This window comes from Hordeum vulgare, chromosome 2H (genome assembly GCF_904849725.1).
Source record: "Hordeum vulgare subsp. vulgare chromosome 2H, MorexV3_pseudomolecules_assembly, whole genome shotgun sequence".
NCBI classification, from domain to species: domain Eukaryota; kingdom Viridiplantae; phylum Streptophyta; class Magnoliopsida; order Poales; family Poaceae; genus Hordeum; species Hordeum vulgare.
In genome coordinates, this window is record NC_058519.1 from 33,392,109 (window position 1) to 33,411,177 (window position 19,069).

Below are 19,069 nucleotides of genomic sequence, written 5' to 3' on the forward strand. Positions count from 1 at the left end.
TATTTAGGAACAAATGGAGTATTTGTAAATGTTCAAGGTGTATCAAACCATAGACGTGTATACTGGAGAAAAGGGAAAAAAATGAAGAAAACCTCTCCTGCTCCCTGACTCCCTCTCCTCGGGCTCAATTGACACTATGTACATGAGAACTGGAGTGGCACTTTTCAAACTTTGACAGTTTTCTCAAATTTGCTACTCCCTCCGTTCCTAAATACAAGTCTTTTTTAAAGATTTCATTAAAGGGCTACATACGAAGCAAAATGAGTAAATCTATACTCTAAAGTATGTCTATATACATCCATATGTAGTCCCCCTAGTGAAACCTCCTAGAAGACTTATATTTAGAAACGGAGGGAGTAGAATTGCAATGGCATCTGTCAAATTAACAACAACAAAAAAACTAGAGCAACCCCATACGTTCTGGCTCTCATTGTACATACAAATTAGGTTTCTGTCTTCTAATAACGGGAAATTTATGTCAATACCATTATTCCCTCCTCAAACCTTACCATCACACTGTTTCTTGGTAATAATAGAAATTTGCAAGCTCCTTAGCACATCCGAGCATCTCAGATGCCTGGAAATTTCATGCTATTTTTTTGAATTTACTGCTCATCAAAAACAGACGAGCATGGGCTCATACGAGGATCACCGTTACAGTTTACTTTATCAAACAACTAAATACTCCCTCCGTTCTTAAATATAAGTCTTTTTCAAGATTTTACAAGGGACTACATACGAAGCAAAATAATTAAATCTACATTCAAAAGTATGTCTATATACATCCGTATGTAGTTTTCTTATGAAACCTCTAAAAAGACTTATATTTAGGAACGGAGGGAGTACATCGCTTCCCTCGAACAGATTATGCGAACCAAATGGCTATCTTGTGTGCATAACCATATGCAACTACATCTACATGTAACATGTTCGGTAACCGTGGTGGTAAGAACTATCCCTATGCATCGCCCTGTGATTCCATCTGCACCACAAACCTTTCCACATCCATCCACCAGTCAGCATCATCACAATCGCCATCCTCCTGCACATACACACACATATCAGGGATGGCTTTCGACCGACCAACTTAGGGCAGCAGCAAAAGCAAGCAGCGACAAAAACCACTAACCAAGTTACAAGAGGCAGGAGCGTGATCGACGTTCTCGACACTGTCAGCAAACTTCACCGCTTCTTCCCACCAACCAGGATCCTCCTCTTCGTCCCCGCTCGCCATAACAGAGTTACCATCCATTCTGCTGCCTTCCATATTGATTTCCACAACATTGCCCTGATAATCTCTCTGGGCCAAACCGGCTATGGAGGCAGTGAGCTCAGGAATCACATCCAAGGGTACGGCACGCAATGGAGAACGGTACCCTGTTCATTCCAAAGCACTCATGTTAACAGGAAATGATTGTAGTGAATGCATGATAGTTGCTGGAACAGTCAGTGCTCCTTGCTTACCGTGACAATCAGGGTCGTAACACTTCTGGTAATACGCGGCTCTTTGGAAATCCACAATGTACATAACTGGTGCACCGTCAGGATTAGTGATGATTAGTTAATACGCTAACATGAAAAAATGACAAACTTCAGAAAACACAACCACATGTGCAGGCAAATTTGCCAGCAAAGTATTCATCTAAACTGAAAACATCTGGTGAAGGCTGAAAGGGGGGGCTGAGGGCCACGTCACGGACACACAGTTAATGTTTCCTACTTTGATCATCTTTGTAGGGTTTGTTAAAAAGCATTTTTGCAAAATAATAATATTGAAGCTATTACAGGCTAACTACTTCCAGCATCCTAATCAATATAAAATTAAGATAATACACATTTACGATGATTTTGGAGTGGAGTGAAATAGCAGATGAACATGGCATGAGATGATTGTAATGCTTAACAAACATGTGAAGTTTTATTTGGTCAAATATTGTATACTAAAGGCAAAGAACATAACACAAAGGATTTGTTGCAGCAGCATATGGCCATTATACATTTGTTCTTCCAAAGATGCTTACAGTAAATTAAGAGCAAACACATGATGGTATACATCCGAACAACACTACAGTAGCATACACAAAGTACAGTATAAACTTATGGTATTTTCTCAACTAACTGATTATGGTACATTTGCCAGCAGCATCAACAAATTAATGCACTGCTGTGCCAGAAAGTCATATAGAGAGAATGGTAAAATGTTACCATGATTGCTTTTATGCTCTCTTCCAATATGCTCACAGTATCTACTCCTTGACATGCTATAAATCATTAAACCATCTTGGGAAAACCAGTACCAGCATCGAATTTTCCCTGCAATAATAAACAAATGTTTAAAATAGTGATGAAAGAGTAAGACTTGCATCTCCCAAAATGCAGCATTTATTTGCTTTTAATCAAATAAGAGTACTAAGAAATAATCTCCTAAAAATATACTCCCTCCGTCCAAAAATACTTGTCCTAGAAATGAATATAATGGATGTATCTATAATTAAAATAAGTCTAGATACATTTATCTTTAGGACAAGTATTTCCGGACGGAGGGAGTATTACAATATTATCTGTGGAAACACCAATAGTGTGAAGCCTTCAGCAAATGAAACAGCGCAACAAAAGTTCAGGATTAAAGGCCAGAAACCATTATTTTTATTTTACTGTGGAAGGGCTTAGGAAGACACATTTCCAACTGAAGGTAGTGTCACATGCATGGCCAGTATGCTAGTTTAGCAATGTGCCGTATTCATACAGCACCAAGGCCGCAGCAGCAGGCAACTAGACAGCATACGCTTAGGTTATGTTTTGACATTACATGCTTCTAAGTTCTTTCATATATACAAATATTCATTTTTTTAATCCATTACATTTGGATTTGACGGTTTTAACTGACAACAAGATAATACTGTTCTACTCTAGCACATTGAAGTCCTAGGACGTCGACATGAAGTCAAAAAATAGCATCTCGCTGGGAGCACCAGGAAACAGTGTGCGGCAAATAGAACGGATGGACGCAGGCTCGTTCGTGTTCAGATTCTGCAGGATTGCCTGAAATTGCTTCTTCTCATCGTCGTCGGTGCTTAGCCCACCTCCTTTGTTGTCCACTGACGACGAGGAGCCGCACGGCATCATCGCTTGCGGGTTGAGGGCAGCGCCGCGCGTGGGAAGGGCGGCCGTGGAGGAGCGCAGGCCTGGTGTGGGCAGCCCTTGGATGCCGCCGGTAGGCTCCTCCAGCGGAAGGCCACCGCGCGTTCTGTCTCCACCTCGGAGGGCCCCTGTGGAGGAGCGCAGGCCTGGTGTGGGCAGCCCTTGGATGCCGCCGGTAGGCTCCTCCAGCGGAAGGCCGCTGCGCGTCCCGTGCCCACCTCGGAGGACCAGCGCTTTGGTGCGACCGGTAGCGCCCTCCTGACGGCCCAGCGCAACGGCTTATCCTCGCAGCACCTCCTCCTCGTGGCCTAGCGAAAGGCCGCCGCGCACGCCCTCTCGTCGCAGCGCCGCCGTGGAGGAGGAGGCCTGACTGGTGTCGACGGCGGTGTCCTCCTCCTCCACAGGGGCCAGCGGAAGGCCGCCGCGCACGCCCTCTCGTCGCAGCGCCGCCGTGGAGGAGACCTGACTGCTGTCGACGACGGTGGCGTCCTCCTCCACAGGGGCCAGCGGAATGCCGCCGGGTGCCTCGAGAACAGCCCGTCGACGGCGAGCGGCAGGCGCGTGGAGGACCGATCGCTCGACATGGTTGGGGAGTGGTGGGTGCGGCAGTGGTGGCCGGGGAGGAGCGCGGCGGTGGAGAGGTTTTGGGCGGGTTCAACATGCGGTGGAATTGGGGGTTTGTTAATTGGAAGAGAGGATGGAAGGCGTGGGCGTGGGTGATCACAATGACCTTAACTCAACTCCTCTAGTCTAGTGTGTGTGACTTGGTTTTGGACCAATCACCGATTGATCGGCGACCTGACCTCCAGCGTCCAGCTCATTTACCGTACCATGATTGACAAGATAACAACATTATTAGACGCCTAGCTCCTTCACATCGAGCAACTTTTTTCTTTTCGAAAACCATAACAAAGTACACTCCTATAAACAAATCTTGTGTTATGTTATCCAACAAGAAGAAATAAATCCTACACTAGTTTTTTTTTTGAACTGAAATCCTACACTAGTCTAAAAGATGGATCACACGCACGCACGCTGGCGCGGAGGTGAAGAGGGAGGGAGGGACGCGACGGGCCGTGAGGAACCTTCTTTCCTCTCCAAATAAAACTCACACTTTCCATTCCTTTACTATCCTACAGAACAGACACCATCATTCGCATTGTCAGACCCTCACGCCGCATCACCCTTGTTCCCGTTCCTATGGTGGCGGTGCCAGCGCCTTGACAGACAGCGAACGGTACACGGGGGAGAGGATCTCGTGTGGGCCCAGCTCGATGGGAGGACAAGGCATACACTGATGCATAATCCCGAAGGCAAAACTAACTGCTCTGTGGCGCCGGGGGAGCGAGAGGGGTGGACTTTTATTTGGTTCGGTTGGCTTGTTTTGCATAAATGAAAAAAAGACAAAAAAGGCGACGGTATGGCATGCCCAGTCAGCATCAAACTCAAGGAAAACACTAAATGGCATAACATAAATGAGGAATAAATGTGATAATATTTGTCACAAACCTGATATTTGTAGGTAAAAGTGAAATTAACTCAAAATAATTTTTTAAGGGCATCTCCAACGGCAACCCGTAAATGTCCTCTCGCATCCGTTGCACACACGAAAACGGGAGAACGATATCCAACACCAACGCTAAATGCATACATTTTAACAATAATTTGAACCAAGCTAACGAAATTCATGCAAATACGACCGGATTTCATATAAACATGACGGATTTCATACTAACTAGACGAGAACGTTTACATTTACACATATTTTTTACTCATCGGCTCCTCACGCGGCTGCTCTGGTGCGGGACAGGGCGGCCATGGTGGGATGCGGCGCTGGCTTCAGGCGTCGTGGCGTGGCGGCTCTCCGGCGTTGTTTCGACGACGGCTGAGCTCAAGCCATGTGCTGGGCGGAGCTGTGGTGGCGGGGCTGGCCGGTGGTGGTGGATCCCCTCGTCCCCGATCTGGATCGGGATGGAGATGGGGAGCTGCCAGAGGGGCGATGCGGGGCGCCGACGGATGGCAGCGGCGGCGTTCAGCCCGGATCCACCTCCTGCGTAGCACCTGTCGGCCAGGCATGACAAAGCGTAGCACCTGTCGGCCAGGCATGACCTGACATCACCACCGAAGCTCCGTGCAGGACGAAGACGCTCCACCTCATGCCTCTGTCTTCCAGCTCTGCTCCACAAACGATGCTCCCTAGAGAGGAACGACACCGCAATGCCGCCATTGTCCGATCTGGAAAACCAAATCATAGGGTTTCCTCTGGAGCAACACGAGTGGATCGACCTCCCTGCGCTCCTTCATCCAGACGCGAAGACTCTGTAAGATCTCTCGTGCGTAGCACCTGCCGAACAGGCATGACAAAGCGTAGCACCTGTCGGCGAGGCATGACCTGACATCACCACCGAAGCTCCGTGCAGGACAAAGACGCTCCACCTCCTGCCTCTGTCTTCCATCTCTGCTCCACAAACGATGCTCCCTAGAGAGGAACGACACCGCAATGCCGCCATCGTCCGATCTGGAAAACCAGATCATAGGGTTTCCCCTGGAGCAGCACGAGTGGATCGACCTCCCTGCGCTCCTCCATCCAAACGCGAAGACTCTGTAAGATCTCTCGTGCGTAGTACCTGCCGAACTGGCATGACAAAGCGTAGCACCTGTCGACCAAGCATGACCTGACATCACCACTGAAGCTCCATGCAGGACGAAGACGCTCCACCTCCTGCCTCTGTCTTCCAGCTCTGCTCCACAAACGATGCTCCCTCGAGAGGAACGACATCGCAATGCCGCCATCGTCTGATCTGGAAAACCAGATCATAGGGTTTCCCCCGGAGCAGCACGAGTGGATCGACAATAGTTACAGGACGAAGCCTTCATCAAGGTAACGGTGCAGAACGCCGCCATAGTCCGCCGTCGGCTCGGTTTTCACCAGCAACTATGTCCGTCCGACTCGCAGCCAGTACCTCGGCGGAGGGGACGCCGCCACCACCATGGTCAGATCCGGGTTAGCCGTCGCCACCGCCAAGACTGGATCCGGGCTGAACGCCGCCGCTGCCATCCGTCGGCGCCCCGCATCGCTCCTCTGGCAGCTCCTCATCTCCAGCCCGATCCAGATCGGGGACGAGGGGATCCAACACCACCGGCCAGCCCGGCCACCACAGCTCCGCCCAGCACATGGCCTGAACTCAGCCGTCGCCGAAACAGCGACGGAGAGCCGCCACGCCGCGACGCCCGAAGCCAGCGCCGCATCCCAGCATGGCCGCCCTGTCCCGCACCAGAGCAGCCGCATGAGGAGCCGATGAGTAAAAAATATGTGTAAAATGTAAACGTTCTCGTCTAGTTACTATGAAATCCGTCATGTTTATATGAAATCCGGTCGTATTTGCACGAATTTCGTTAGGTTGGTTCAAATTATTGTCAAAATGTATGCATTTAGCGTTGGCGTTGGATGTCGTTCTCCCGTTTTCGTGTGTGCAACGGATGCGAGAGGACATTTACGGGTTGCCATTGGAGATGCCCTTAAAAAATTATTTCGAGTTAATTTCACTTTTACCTACAAATATCAGGTTTGTGACAAATATTATCACATTTATTCCTCATTTAATTAAACTACATGTTATGCCATTTAGTGTTTTCCTTGAGTTTGATGTTGACTGGGCATGCCATACCGTCGCCTTTTTGTCTTTTTTCATTTATGCAAAACACGCCAACCGAACCAAAGAAAAGTCCACCCCTCTCACTCCCCCGGCGGCACAGAGCAGTTAGTTTTGCCTCCGGGGTTATGCATCAGTGTATGCCTTGTCCTCCCACCGAGCTGAGCCCACACGAGATCTTCTCCCCCGTGTACCGTTCGCTGTCTGTCAAGGCGCTGGCACCGCCACCATAGGAACGGGAACAAGGGTGATGCGGCGTGAGGGTCTGACACTGCGAATGATGGTGTCTGTTCTGTAGGATAGTAAAGGAATGGAAAGTGTGAGTTTTATTTTGAGAGGAAAGAAGGTTCCTCACGGCCCGTCGCGTCCCTCCCTCCCTCTTCACCTTCGCGCCGCGCGTGCGTGTGATCCATCTTTTAGACTAGTGTAGGATTTCAGTTCAAAAAAAAAACTAGTGTAGGATTTATTTCTTCTTGTTGGATAACATAACACAAGATTTGTTTATAGGAGTGTACTTTGTTATGGTTTTCGAAAAGAAAAAGGTTGCTCGATGTGAAGGAGCTAGGCGTGTAATAATGTTGTTATCTTGTCAATCACGGTACGGTAAATGAGCTGGACACTGCAGGTCAGGTCGCCGATCAATCGGTGATTGGTCCAAAACCAAGTCACACACACTAGACTAGAGGAGTTGAGTTAAGGTCACTGTAATCACCCACGCCCACGCCTTCCATCCTCTCTTCCAATTAATCCACCAAACCCCCAATTCCACCGCGTGTTGAACCCGCCCAAAACCTCTCCACCGCCGCGCTCCTCCCCGGCCACCACCGCCGCACCCACCACTCCCCAACCATGTCGAGCGATCGGTCCTCCACGCGCCTGCCGCTCGCTGTCGACGGGCTGTTCTCGAGGCACCCGACGGCATTCCGCTGGCCCCTGTGGAGGAGGACGCCACCGTCGTCGACAGCAGTCAGGCCTCCTCCACGGCGGCGCTGCGACGAAAGGGCGTGCGCGGCGGCCTTCCGCTGGCCCCTGTGGAGGAGGAGGACGCCGCCGTCGACACCAGTCAGGCCTCCTCCTCCACGGCGGCGCTGCGACGAGAGGGCGTGCGCGGAAGCCTTGCGCTAGGCCACGAGGAGGAGGAGGAGGTGCCGCGAGGACAGGCCGTTGCGCTGGGCCGTCAGGAGGATGCTACCAGCCGCACCAAAGTGCTGGTCCTCCGAGGTGGGCACGGGACGCGCGGCGGCCTTCCGCTGGAGGAGCCTACCGACGGCATCCAAGGGTTGCCCACACCAGGCCTGCGCTCCTCCACAGGGGCCCCTCCGAGGTGGAGACAGAACGCGCGGCGGCCTTCCGCCGGAGGAGCCTACCGGCGGCATCCAAGGGCTGCCCACACCAGGTTTGCGCTCCTCCACGGCCGCCCTTCCCACGCGCGGCGTTGTCCTCAACCCGCAAGCGATGATGCCGTGCGGCTCCTCGTCGTCAGCGGACAACAAAGAAGGTGGGCTAAGCACCGATGCCGATGAGAAGAAGTAATTTCAGGCAATCCTGCAGAATCTGAACACGAACGAGCCTGCGTCCATCCGTTCTAGAGTAGAAAATGCAATAACAGATGTGACCAAACAGTGCCGCTAGAGGTAGTACCGCTGCTTGGTGAACCATCTTGGCTCATGGTGAAGTAGAAAGAAGATGTGATATACCTAACACCAGTCAGCTACAATGCTAGAATGGATAGTTGAAATGCACACGTATTCCATTGATTATTGTTCAAATAGCATACATTGGCTGGGAGTACACAACAGAATAGCTAAATAAATGGGTGGGCTACATCCAAGTTAGACATGTGCTAATACTGTTGAGTATTGAGTCGTGGGTTGGTGCTCCGCCTGTCGTATGAATAGGGAATGTCAAACCGTCAGTACAGGACATGCACAATTGTCAAACCGTAGATAACAAATCTATACAGTTACTAACATGGTGACACTGTCTTTTGGGAGATGAGCAATCCTTCCTATTATTTGTTATGTTTCATCATTCATGATTGCATAAAAAAATTAAGGGGTTTGTCAAGACTACCATTTTGAATCTTCAAAATTAAAATCATTCAATGATAACATAACTACTATAGACATATTGTGGAATCACGTTCTTTGACAGGACTGCCCACAAACACACATTTCAGAATTTCAAATAGACTGCCGGAGGCAGACAAACCTGTTGAAACTGAGTCTTGTATAACACATAAATGTATGCTAGAAAAATGACCACTGTCTCAAACAAAAATATTCCATCCAGAAATAGAAGGTGCAACGCTTCTCAAGATTTATCTCTGGCCGAGAATTTGTTCAACAGTATGTGGATTGCGTGATACAAGATCAACATCATTGGTTCGTAGTATAAAAGCACTTCTCACCGATATCGATTTTGTATCAAATAATCCACATATAGTTGGACTAATTGCTGGTCAAAATAGTGTGCCTCATATTTCTGGATGAAGGGAGTCGAAGGATATCTGTGAGGAAGAACCAAAAACCTGAGACACTTCCAAAGGAAGCTATAGATTCAATAAAGCCGTCCAGAGCTGGAAAAGGAGATCTCCCGTAAGTGTATGCTTGAGGAAAATCATTTCGGTAAGTATCAATGGCAACCCGGTAGTTTTTTCCTTGAATCTAAGAATGGCACATTAGAGAAAAAAATCATACATAAACTCAACATAGTAAAAATACATCAGCAATGAAACCACAAATACTCACTCGTGTAATGCTGGCTTCAGTGTCAAAATGCAATACTTTCTTGCATTCCAAATCAAGTTTGCAGATCAAAAGCTTATCGCAGTCATCATCTAGTCTGCAAATAAGTGACTCCATAAATAGTTCCTTGTCATTCTGTAAACAATTAGAACATCATATCAGCCTATCAGATGCACTATTGAGATAAACCTCGCAAGTTTGCATGTGGTCAACAGTGGGTAACATTAGGGGTGAAAGATAATGACGGACAGGAAAAGGGAACCAGATACTATATAGCATCACCATCACATGAAAACCTGCACCTGTCAAGTTGATTTGTCTGTAAGACTGCAAGCACATAGGGACTGCAGTGCAGACCAAAATCTAATCGCCGACTGCATTTCAGTATTTATTTAAATTCCACATGCCAAAAGATATTAAAAACTGTTGACGAACCCACATTTCGAAGGTTGCATGAGTCGATACTTGATTTTGATTTGAAAAAAAAACTGCCTCCACCAGACTGTTTTTAAAAAGCTGGTTTGGAACCTCATTAAGTTGCATTATATATTTGGAAACAGTGCTACAAAATACTTTCAGATATAATATTAAATTCTTTATTTTACCTTCTGCAATGCATTGCCATTTTATAGTTTTAATTGACAATGCGATAATAGTTTTTCATGGAATTTCAAGATTTGTTACATGTACACAAGAGAACCGAGTGTCACTCATTTTGGCTAGGTGCATGTCCACTCCTACCCACCCGCCTTCGGGTCCTGGACTCCGCAGGCATCTCACAGTTTTCTCCCATTTTAAATAAGAAATCTGCAGGGTACTAGCCCATGTAGGTCTACATGTACAGAATGCATCTTTTTTATTAAAAGAAAAGTCACAAGGCCCAGTACCTGTAAACCTAGTCTTTTACACATAATTAGTACATGTAAACACATAGTTCAGAGCTTCTTTGAAAATATTATCGTTTATATCCCAATCACGCCGGTCCAGGAGGGGGGAGACGATCGGGATGGAGGACCCTGCACCCCGCACACCACCTTCCCCTTTGCTTCCAGCGTGACAAACTTCTGCTGCGACATCTCCGACGGCAGAGTCGTGCTCTCTGGCCAGCAGGAGACCGTCCTGTTTCCCCGCAGCATGCTATTTCTACACTACATTGGGCAGCAGGAGACCGACAGGGAGCAACATTGTGCACACCAGCACGCCCCAAGCCGCACCGCAGCATGCGTCTCCCTCAACGGTAAGCCAAACGGTGTGAGTTTTGGTTGCCACGTCATCACTTATAGCAGGACCCACCCACCGGTTAGATTCAGCGTCACTCAGTGCTTAATTGTGTGATTCATGTTTTCTGCAAAAGGACTATTGGATGCTGGTTGATTTTTGCAACAAAAAAAGGTGTTGTTTTTTTTACTCGGTGGACACAATTGTGGTGATTTTTTGCAATTAAGTCATCCATTAAAGCCATATCTTTTATCTAGCATAAAAACGAGCCTGTGGTCAAGAGCTGCTTACCATGTTCTTACATTTGAAACGTCCAGTAGCCACAAGAAATGACTTTTTCCCAGACTTTGATGAGAAGGCTAAACGGAAGCAACGATTACGAGAGTATACAGCAGTATCCACAAAGAGCTGATCAACAGGTTGTGCGCCACTGCTATCTTTTGTAATATACAATTTATCAAGGTTGGGATTGGCTGCACGTTGAGCGGCAATCCGAGAGCATATCTGTGGAGAAGAATAATATTTCATTCTGGAAGCCACAGGAAGCAATACAGTTTATCAAGGTTAGAACATGCAACACAATCAAACTCTACCCTTGAACCCCAAAGGATGCGAAGAAATCTATTTCTCTGAACATAAACCCCATTGCCAAAAAAACATCTTAAGCATATACTGGGAAACATATAGTCTCCATTTAAATTCAAGTTTTCTTTTCGTTTTTCTAACATCAATGCTATATTTTCATTACAAAAGGAAACAGAAAATGAATTGACTAGCTGTCAGTCCTGAAATGTGGTAAGTCTCTGAAATGTGGCAAATGAGCTCTTTGTTCTATGTCTTAATCTTTGACTTGTTCTTTTATTTGTCCCTCTTCCTTTGACTTTTGACCATGATGGCCTGCTTATGCCCATGATAGCTTGCTAGGACTTTTGTTGCCTGTCTTGACTTGTGTTGACCGCCTATGCAGATGCCATGTATGACTAGGTTGGACCCTAGCATAAGCATTTTATTTTCCCACAACAAAAATGTTCTAGAATACCCCCACCTCCACCCCACCCCAAAAAAAGGAAACAGAAACCACGCTATCCAACTATTTAATTATCTTGTCGAACAGTGACAGCCATGTTTTCTAGAAGATAACATGGAACCCGTTTATCAAGGAGCTTTCAATCCCTTACTGGAAGAATGAAAGGATTGCAATTTTTCCTCGATACAGAAGAGGTTTTGATTAAATAAGTTACCAAATATAGCTTGAGTACTATGTTCTATTTGTGCTTGCTCTATTGGTGGCTCGCTGCTAATACAATACACATTAAGCAGATGTTTCACATATGTACTTCCACCATGTACTGCTTAGAACATTGCTAAAATGTATAGATTTAGAATTGTTGTTTGCTTGAATATAACCAGTACAGCAAGCTGTGTAGCAATTGATAAAGATAAATATAACCAGTATAACAAGGTATTCAGCAACTGAAATTTATAAACTTACAGAAAGCAGCAAAACTAAAGATTGAGATTGAATAATACCTCAGAGATAAATGCACCAACATGGGAGTTATCCTTGAATGCAATCTTTGGTATACGAATGATCAAATGGCGCGAAAACTTTTCTAAGCAAACAACAATAGTTGTCATGTGAGTACCATTAAGCAGAATAGAAGTTCACCATGACAAGAGTTTAGTCTATAACAAAGAAAACTGAAAAATATATGGACATCTTTGGTGTTAACACATTTGAATAATAATTAATAAGAGGCAACTTCAATCTTCTTTCACATTGTTCTACTTCTCGCAACTCCTTGCTTGTAGTATAACTTGTTTGTGGTCGAAAAGGCATTAAGTGCATGAAAACAAACTAATGCTTTAACCATATCCACGCTGATTTTACTACAACGGTTCTAGAACCGTGATTATAACTTGTGCTCGCCCTGTCCTAGACAAATTACTTAGTAATAGTACTGTCTTCTTCTTTCTTGTACTACCGATGCTAGATTTTCAAATTTCTCTGTGGAGAAGCCCTGCACCTTGAGAGAAGAATCCAGGTGCATCACAACATGATTAGGGTGAGAGCCATGATGCCTCAGTTCAGCATTACTAAGAAGTGGTAGCATACAATTTAGTTATATGATTTCGGGACATGCCTAGTGTACACATGTACTCAAATAATTGTGCAAGAATAATCCTCACATTAAGTTAAATGTTACAGAATCACATAGCCACCAGTCAACCAGAACATGCACAAGCTAATCGTATTCATCGTAGGGTGATCCCACTGTTCTTATAGAAAGCAATTTTCCAGGGTTAAAACAGATGCAAAGGGGAACAAACTGGGCCACCTTCATTAGATGAGTCTAATTCTATGATCCATTCTTCTTGTCCTTCAATAGAATATTTGTCCTGCAGGGCACTGAATGTGACAGAAACCAATGTATCAACCATTTCATCTGCATCTCTCTTCTGGTTCAGTTTTGCATTAAACTCAAGGTCAAAGTAAATGTGGCAAGGTGAACCCTGTAGCATCAGTAGAGATGTTATAGTCGATATCTAGGTTGTGACCATTTGTGGTAAAATTCGAGCATTAATGTATGTAAACAGATTCATCAAATCTAAACCATAATAGTATTATTTTTCTCTATGGGGAGTATTAATCCCCTGGCAAGACAGCTTGCAAATAATGCACAAAAACACTCAGATTGAGTAAAGTTAAGGCAAGCATAACCTGCTTTTATTTACCAAGTTTATGAGTTAGGAATTATAAAAGCCAGAGATAATTACGTCCTTGCGGACTCTTCCCTCACATCGTCCCCATCATAACAGGGAACTAGAACATGAAAATAAGGTGATATACAGAATTTTCTGTGTAAGCTACCATGTAACATATAATTTATGACCATTTTTAGGACAAGGATATGGAGACTTGCCTCCTGGATAACTTCATAGTGATGGCGGATCTGTGGGTCCATATTATTGTACCTGGAAGAAGACGGTACAACGGAGCAGAATGGATTGGTATTATCGATAAGATTAGACCATTTAAGGAAAACAAGACGAAAATTCAAATATGGCACTTATTCAGAGGGCCCAACTTGTTTCACCCTCTAGTAACAGGAGGTTACAATGAAACAACCAAGCAGAATGAGATGGATAGATATAAACTATAAGGTATGTACGAAATGGAAATGTCAACAATGTAACAAGGTCTCAACCTTCTCCAGAACTCGTTATATGTAGACACAAGGAATCTTCTTTGCCCGCTCAAGTGATCTTGATAGCTGAAGACTTTGGTGCATGCATGTTCCTTTGAGAACCTTATTGCCTCATCTTGTCTAGGGAATGTAGCCCAAACAACATCCCTAGATACCCACAAAAAGAACAACATTCAGAACAAAAGGAGTTCATTTGGCACACGCGAATGAAACATCGACTGAATTAGACACCTGGAGATCAAATCAGTTTGCTTCTTGAGGTCAATGTGGATTTCACGAAGCAGCCTCAAGAGGCTCATCGGCTTTTTCACTGGAACACCTTGCGGAGAACCGTAGAACACAACTGGAGACATCTGCTTTCGATTTCTGAATTTGATCGCCGCTGATGATGGCTCCCTATGCTAGAATGAACCAGGAACCGCATGAATTCACTTTCTCTTTCATGTTTCTTGTACTTAAACCACAAAATCGAACTTAAAAAAAGGTCACCTCGCTCGCATTTTCGCCAACTTTCCGTGTCAAAGCAGAAGAGGAACTGCTTCCGCCGCCATCACCTTCTGCCGAAGGCGTGACCCGCAACTTCTTGCCCTGCCGACGCGGTCTCACCCTGAATGCCGACTCTGAATCCCAATCGAGCCGAGTCAACCAAATAAATCAAGATACATTGGTTGGGGGGGGGGGGGGCATTATTTTTTAGAAAAAGGAGCTTACGAGGAGGGGAGATGCCGCATTTGAAGCAGGCGAAGAGGCGATCCACATCGTCCTTCGAAGATCCCATTTCGTTCGAGTCGATTCAAATTCCGTGTGACAATATTGTTGATCCCCTTGGTAACTAAGGTTTGTGGTTCTGGGGTAGAAAAGTAGAAATGCTTGTGAGCAGGAAATTGATTTTCCGTTAGCGCGAAAGGGCTTCTCGGGCGGCGGTTGAGGCCAACCACCGCTCACTTTTTTATTTTCCTTCTGGGCCAAACAAAAGGAGAAGTAACTTCTTTTGCTTGCTGTCCATCTACAATGCAAAACTGAACACAAAAAAAAACAAGACGCCATGATCAGGGTCTATACAGTACAGATAACTTGAAATAGTCACTCAAATATATGCTCATTGTTCCACGCACACACAAAAAATTATCAATGTCCATACAAAGAGATATACATGCCCACTGTCCATAGGCAATCAAATATATGATCTCGTATGCACAATCAAACCATACAAATGCACAACAAAAATCGGTTGCTATGTGCAGCAGGGTTAATACCTTTTGATTTTTGAGGGAGAAATGGGCTGCCTCGCTTCCTCTATTCGTCGGCTCGGTGCTCTTCTTTGCTAACTGCAGAGAAAGGGAGGGGTGCGTCAGATCTGGCACAAGGATGAGCAGCAACGAACACGGAACATATACATATGTCGGATCTAGCAGAGAAACAAGAGGGGGGGAGGGGGGGAGGGGCCGTAGCAGAGCCTCCGTACCCCTCCGTCGGCCCCTCCATTCCCCGACTCCGCAGCGCCCCGCCGCCGGCGCTCACGTCCACAGCAGCCATCGGAACCAGAGTGGGGGGAGAGGGAGAGAGAGGGCTAGAGAGAGCGAGAGAGGAGGAGGGAATGCACCTGCAGGCTGCAGCGCTGCCTCTTTTGCTCAGCCGCGCCGCCGCTCCGATCAGGAACCGCAGCCGCCGCCGCTCCTTTCGCCTCCGTGGGAGCGGTGAAAATGGAGGAGGTTTTGGCGGGCGCTAGGCGTCGTCCGGCCGACGCGAGTCCAAAGATCAACCGCCTCGCGGGCCGTTGGATCAGCGGGTTGCATAGCCGTTCGATGAGCTCAAGCTAGAACCCACATTACGGTTGCAACTATACATGGGCATATGTCGGGCCCGGGCCGGGCCGAAAAAAGCCCGATGCTGAAAACCCAGGCCCGAGCCCAGCCCGGTCCGACCCTTGGGCCTAATAAATTCGGCTCAATCCCAAAAAGCCCGACAGGACTCCATCGGCTCGCCCGACTATGCCTAAAATCACATTATTTATAAGCCCGAGCCTCGCGTGGCCCGGCCGTTGGACTCAATTTTCAGGCGTGAGCCAAGCCCGTGATTTTTGGGCGGGGCCGTTGGGCTGCCCATGGTCATGTCTAGTTGCAACTAGTGTCCTCCTTCAACTCACTACCCCTCCCTTCCCCGACTGCGAAACATCTGCGTGTAAGAATCATAGACGGTTACCTTTCGCCCGTCGCCCGCAGCCATTACCACCCCGACCGCAACATCCATATGCCCCGCCCCACTAAACCACTACCTAATACCCCTCCTCTCGCCCCTCGATTCTAGCTCGTTAGCGCACCATATCGCACGTGACATGCTCTCCTTCGACATAGCTTGGACTGTTGGAATTATGCCCTAGAGGCAATAATAAATGTATAGTTATTATTATAATTCATGTATCAAGATAATAGTTTATTATCCATGCTATAATTGTATTTAATGAAGACTCATTTACATGTGTGGATACATAGACAAAACACCGTCCCTAGCATGCCTCTAGTTGGCTAGCCAGTTGATCGATGATAGTCAGTGTCTTCTGATTATGAACAAGGTGTTGTTGCTTGATAACTGGATCACGTCATTGGGAGAATCACGTGATGGACTAGACCCAAACTAATAGACGTAGCATGTTGATCGTGTCATTTTGTTGCTACTGTTTTCTGCGTGTCAAGTATTTATTCCTATGACCATGAGATCATATAACTCACTGACACCGGAGGAATGCTTTGTGTGTATCAAACGTCGCAACGTAACTGGGTGACCATAAAGATGCTCTACAGGTATCTCCGAAGGTGTTAGTTGAGTTAGTATGGATCAAGACTGGGATTTGTCACTCCGTGTGACGGAGAGGTATCTCGGGGCCCACTCGGTAATACAACATCACACATAAGCCTTGCAAGCAATGTAACTTAGTGTAAGTTGCGGGATCTTGTATTACGGAACGAGTAAAGAGACTTGCCGGTAAACGAGATTGAAATAGGTATGCGGATACTGACGATCGAATCTCGGGCAAGTAACATACCGAAGGACAAAGGGAATGACATACGAGATTATACGATTCCTTGGCACTGAGGTTCAAACGATAAGATCTTCGTAGAATATGTAGGATCCAATATGGGCATCCAGGTCCCGCTATTGGATATTGACCGAGGAGTCTCTCGGGTCATGTCTACATAGTTCTCGAACCCGCAGGGTCTGCACACTTAAGGTTCGACGTTGTTTTATGCGTATTTGAGTTATATGGTTGGCTACCGAATGTTGTTCGGAGTCCCGGATGAGATCACGGACGTCACGAGGGTTTCCGAAATGGTCCGGAAACGAAGATTGATATATAGGATGACCTCATTTGATTACCGGAAGGTTTTCGGAGTTACCGGGAATGTACCGGGAATGACGAATGGGTTCCGGGAGTTCACCGGGGGGGGCAACCCACCCCGGGGAAGCCCATAGGCTTTGGGGAGACACACCAGCCCTTAGTGGGTTGGTGGGACAGCCCCAAGGGGGCCTATGCGCCAAGAAAAAGAAATCAAAGGAAAAGAAAAAAAAAGAGGGAGGAAGTGGGAAGGGAGGGGGACTCCTCCCACCAAACCAAGTCCAACTCGGTTTGGGGGGGGGAGTCCTCCCCCCCTTGGCTCGGCCGACTCCTTGAGGGTCCCTTGGATCCCAAGGTAAGGTCCCCCTCCCTCCTCATATATATATGGAGCTTTTAGGGCAGATTTGGAACGACTTTCTCACGGCTGCCCGACCACATACCTCCATAGTTTTTCCTCTAGATCGCGTTTCCGCGGAGCTCGGGCGGAGCCCTGCTGAGACAAGGTCATCACCAACCTCCGGAGCGCCGTCACGCTGCCGGAGAACTCTTCTACCTCTCCGTCTCTCTTGCTGGATCAAGAAGGCCGAGATCATCGTCGAGCTGTACGTGTGCTGAACGCGGAGGAGCCGTCCGTTCGATACTAGATCGTGGGACTGATCGCGGGATTGTTCGTGGGGCGGATCGAGGGACGTGAGGACGTTCCACTACATCAACCGCATTCTCTAACCCTTATGCTGTACGATCTACAAGGGTACGTAGATCACTCATCCCCTCTCGTAGATGGGCATCACCATGATAGGTCTTCGTGCGCGTAGGAAAATTTTTGTTTCCCATGCGACGTTCCCCAACAGTGGCATCATGAGCTAGGTTCATGCGTAGATGTCTTCTCGAGTAGAACACAAAAGTTTTTCTGGGTGGTGATGTGCGTTTTGCTGCCCTCCTTAGTCTTTTCTTGATTCCGCGGTATTGTTGGATTGAACCGGCTTGGACCGACATTACTAGTACGCTTACGAGAGACTGGTTTCATCGTTACGAGTAACCCCCTTTGCTCAAAGATGACTGGCAAGTGACGGTTTCTCCAACTTTAGTTGAATCGGATTTGACCGAGGAGGTCCTTGGATGAGGTTAAATAGCAACTCATAGATCTCCGTTGTGGTGTTTGCGTAAGTAAGATGCGATCCTACTAGATACCCTTGGTCACCACGTAAAACATGCAACAACAAAATTAGAGGACGTCTAACTTGTTTTTGCAGGGTATGACAGTGATGTGATATGGCCAACGATGTGATGTGATATATTGGATGTATGAGATGATCATGTTGTAATAGAAATATCGACTTGCACGTCGATGGTACGGCAACCGGCAGGAGCCATAGGGTTGTCTTTATACTAACGTTTGTGCTTGCAGATGCGTTTACTATTTTGCTAGGATGTAGCTTTAGTAGTAATAGCATAAGTAGCACGACAACCCCAATGGCGACACGTTGATGGATGATCATGGTGTGGCGCCGGTGACAAGAAGATCATGCCGGTGCTTTGGTGATGGAGATCAAGAGGCGCGTGATGATGGCCATATCATGTCACTTATGAATTGCATGTGATGTTAATCCTTTTATGCACCTTATTTTGCTTAGAACGACGGTAGCATTATGAGGTGATCTCTCACTAAAATTTCAAGACGAAATTGTGTTCTCCCCGACTGTGCACCGTTGCTACAGTTCGTCGTTTCGAGACACCACGTGATGATCGGGTGTGATAGACTCAACG

At 46.8% G+C, this 19,069-nt stretch overlaps 1 protein-coding gene across 3 annotated transcripts; it reads right to left on the reverse strand.

Moving 5' to 3' along the window:
• Positions 1-472: 472 nt before the first annotated feature.
• LOC123424667 (DNA-directed primase/polymerase protein) lies at positions 473-15,715 on the reverse strand. Of its 3 annotated transcripts, none has more exons than XM_045108325.1 (16): positions 15,572-15,715; positions 15,225-15,296; positions 14,680-14,974; positions 14,458-14,588; positions 14,200-14,369; positions 13,969-14,115; positions 13,684-13,735; positions 13,099-13,273; positions 12,290-12,372; positions 11,051-11,263; positions 9,545-9,676; positions 9,325-9,460; positions 2,206-2,313; positions 1,465-1,530; positions 1,130-1,377; positions 473-1,042 (listed from the first exon to the last, which is right to left on the reverse strand). In XM_045108325.1, exons 3-16 carry the CDS (start codon positions 14,744-14,746, stop codon positions 959-961), a joined length of 1,812 nt encoding a protein of 603 aa, XP_044964260.1. In that variant the 5' UTR covers positions 14,747-14,974; positions 15,225-15,296; positions 15,572-15,715; the 3' UTR covers positions 473-958. The 3 variants fall into 3 exon arrangements, with proteins under 3 accessions (XP_044964260.1, XP_044964259.1, XP_044964261.1); XM_045108324.1 differs by having other exon boundaries at positions 14,680-14,987; XM_045108326.1 differs by lacking the exons at positions 14,680-14,974; positions 15,225-15,296; positions 15,572-15,715 and having other exon boundaries at positions 14,200-14,364; positions 14,458-14,551.
• Positions 15,716-19,069: the final 3,354 nt, after the last annotated feature.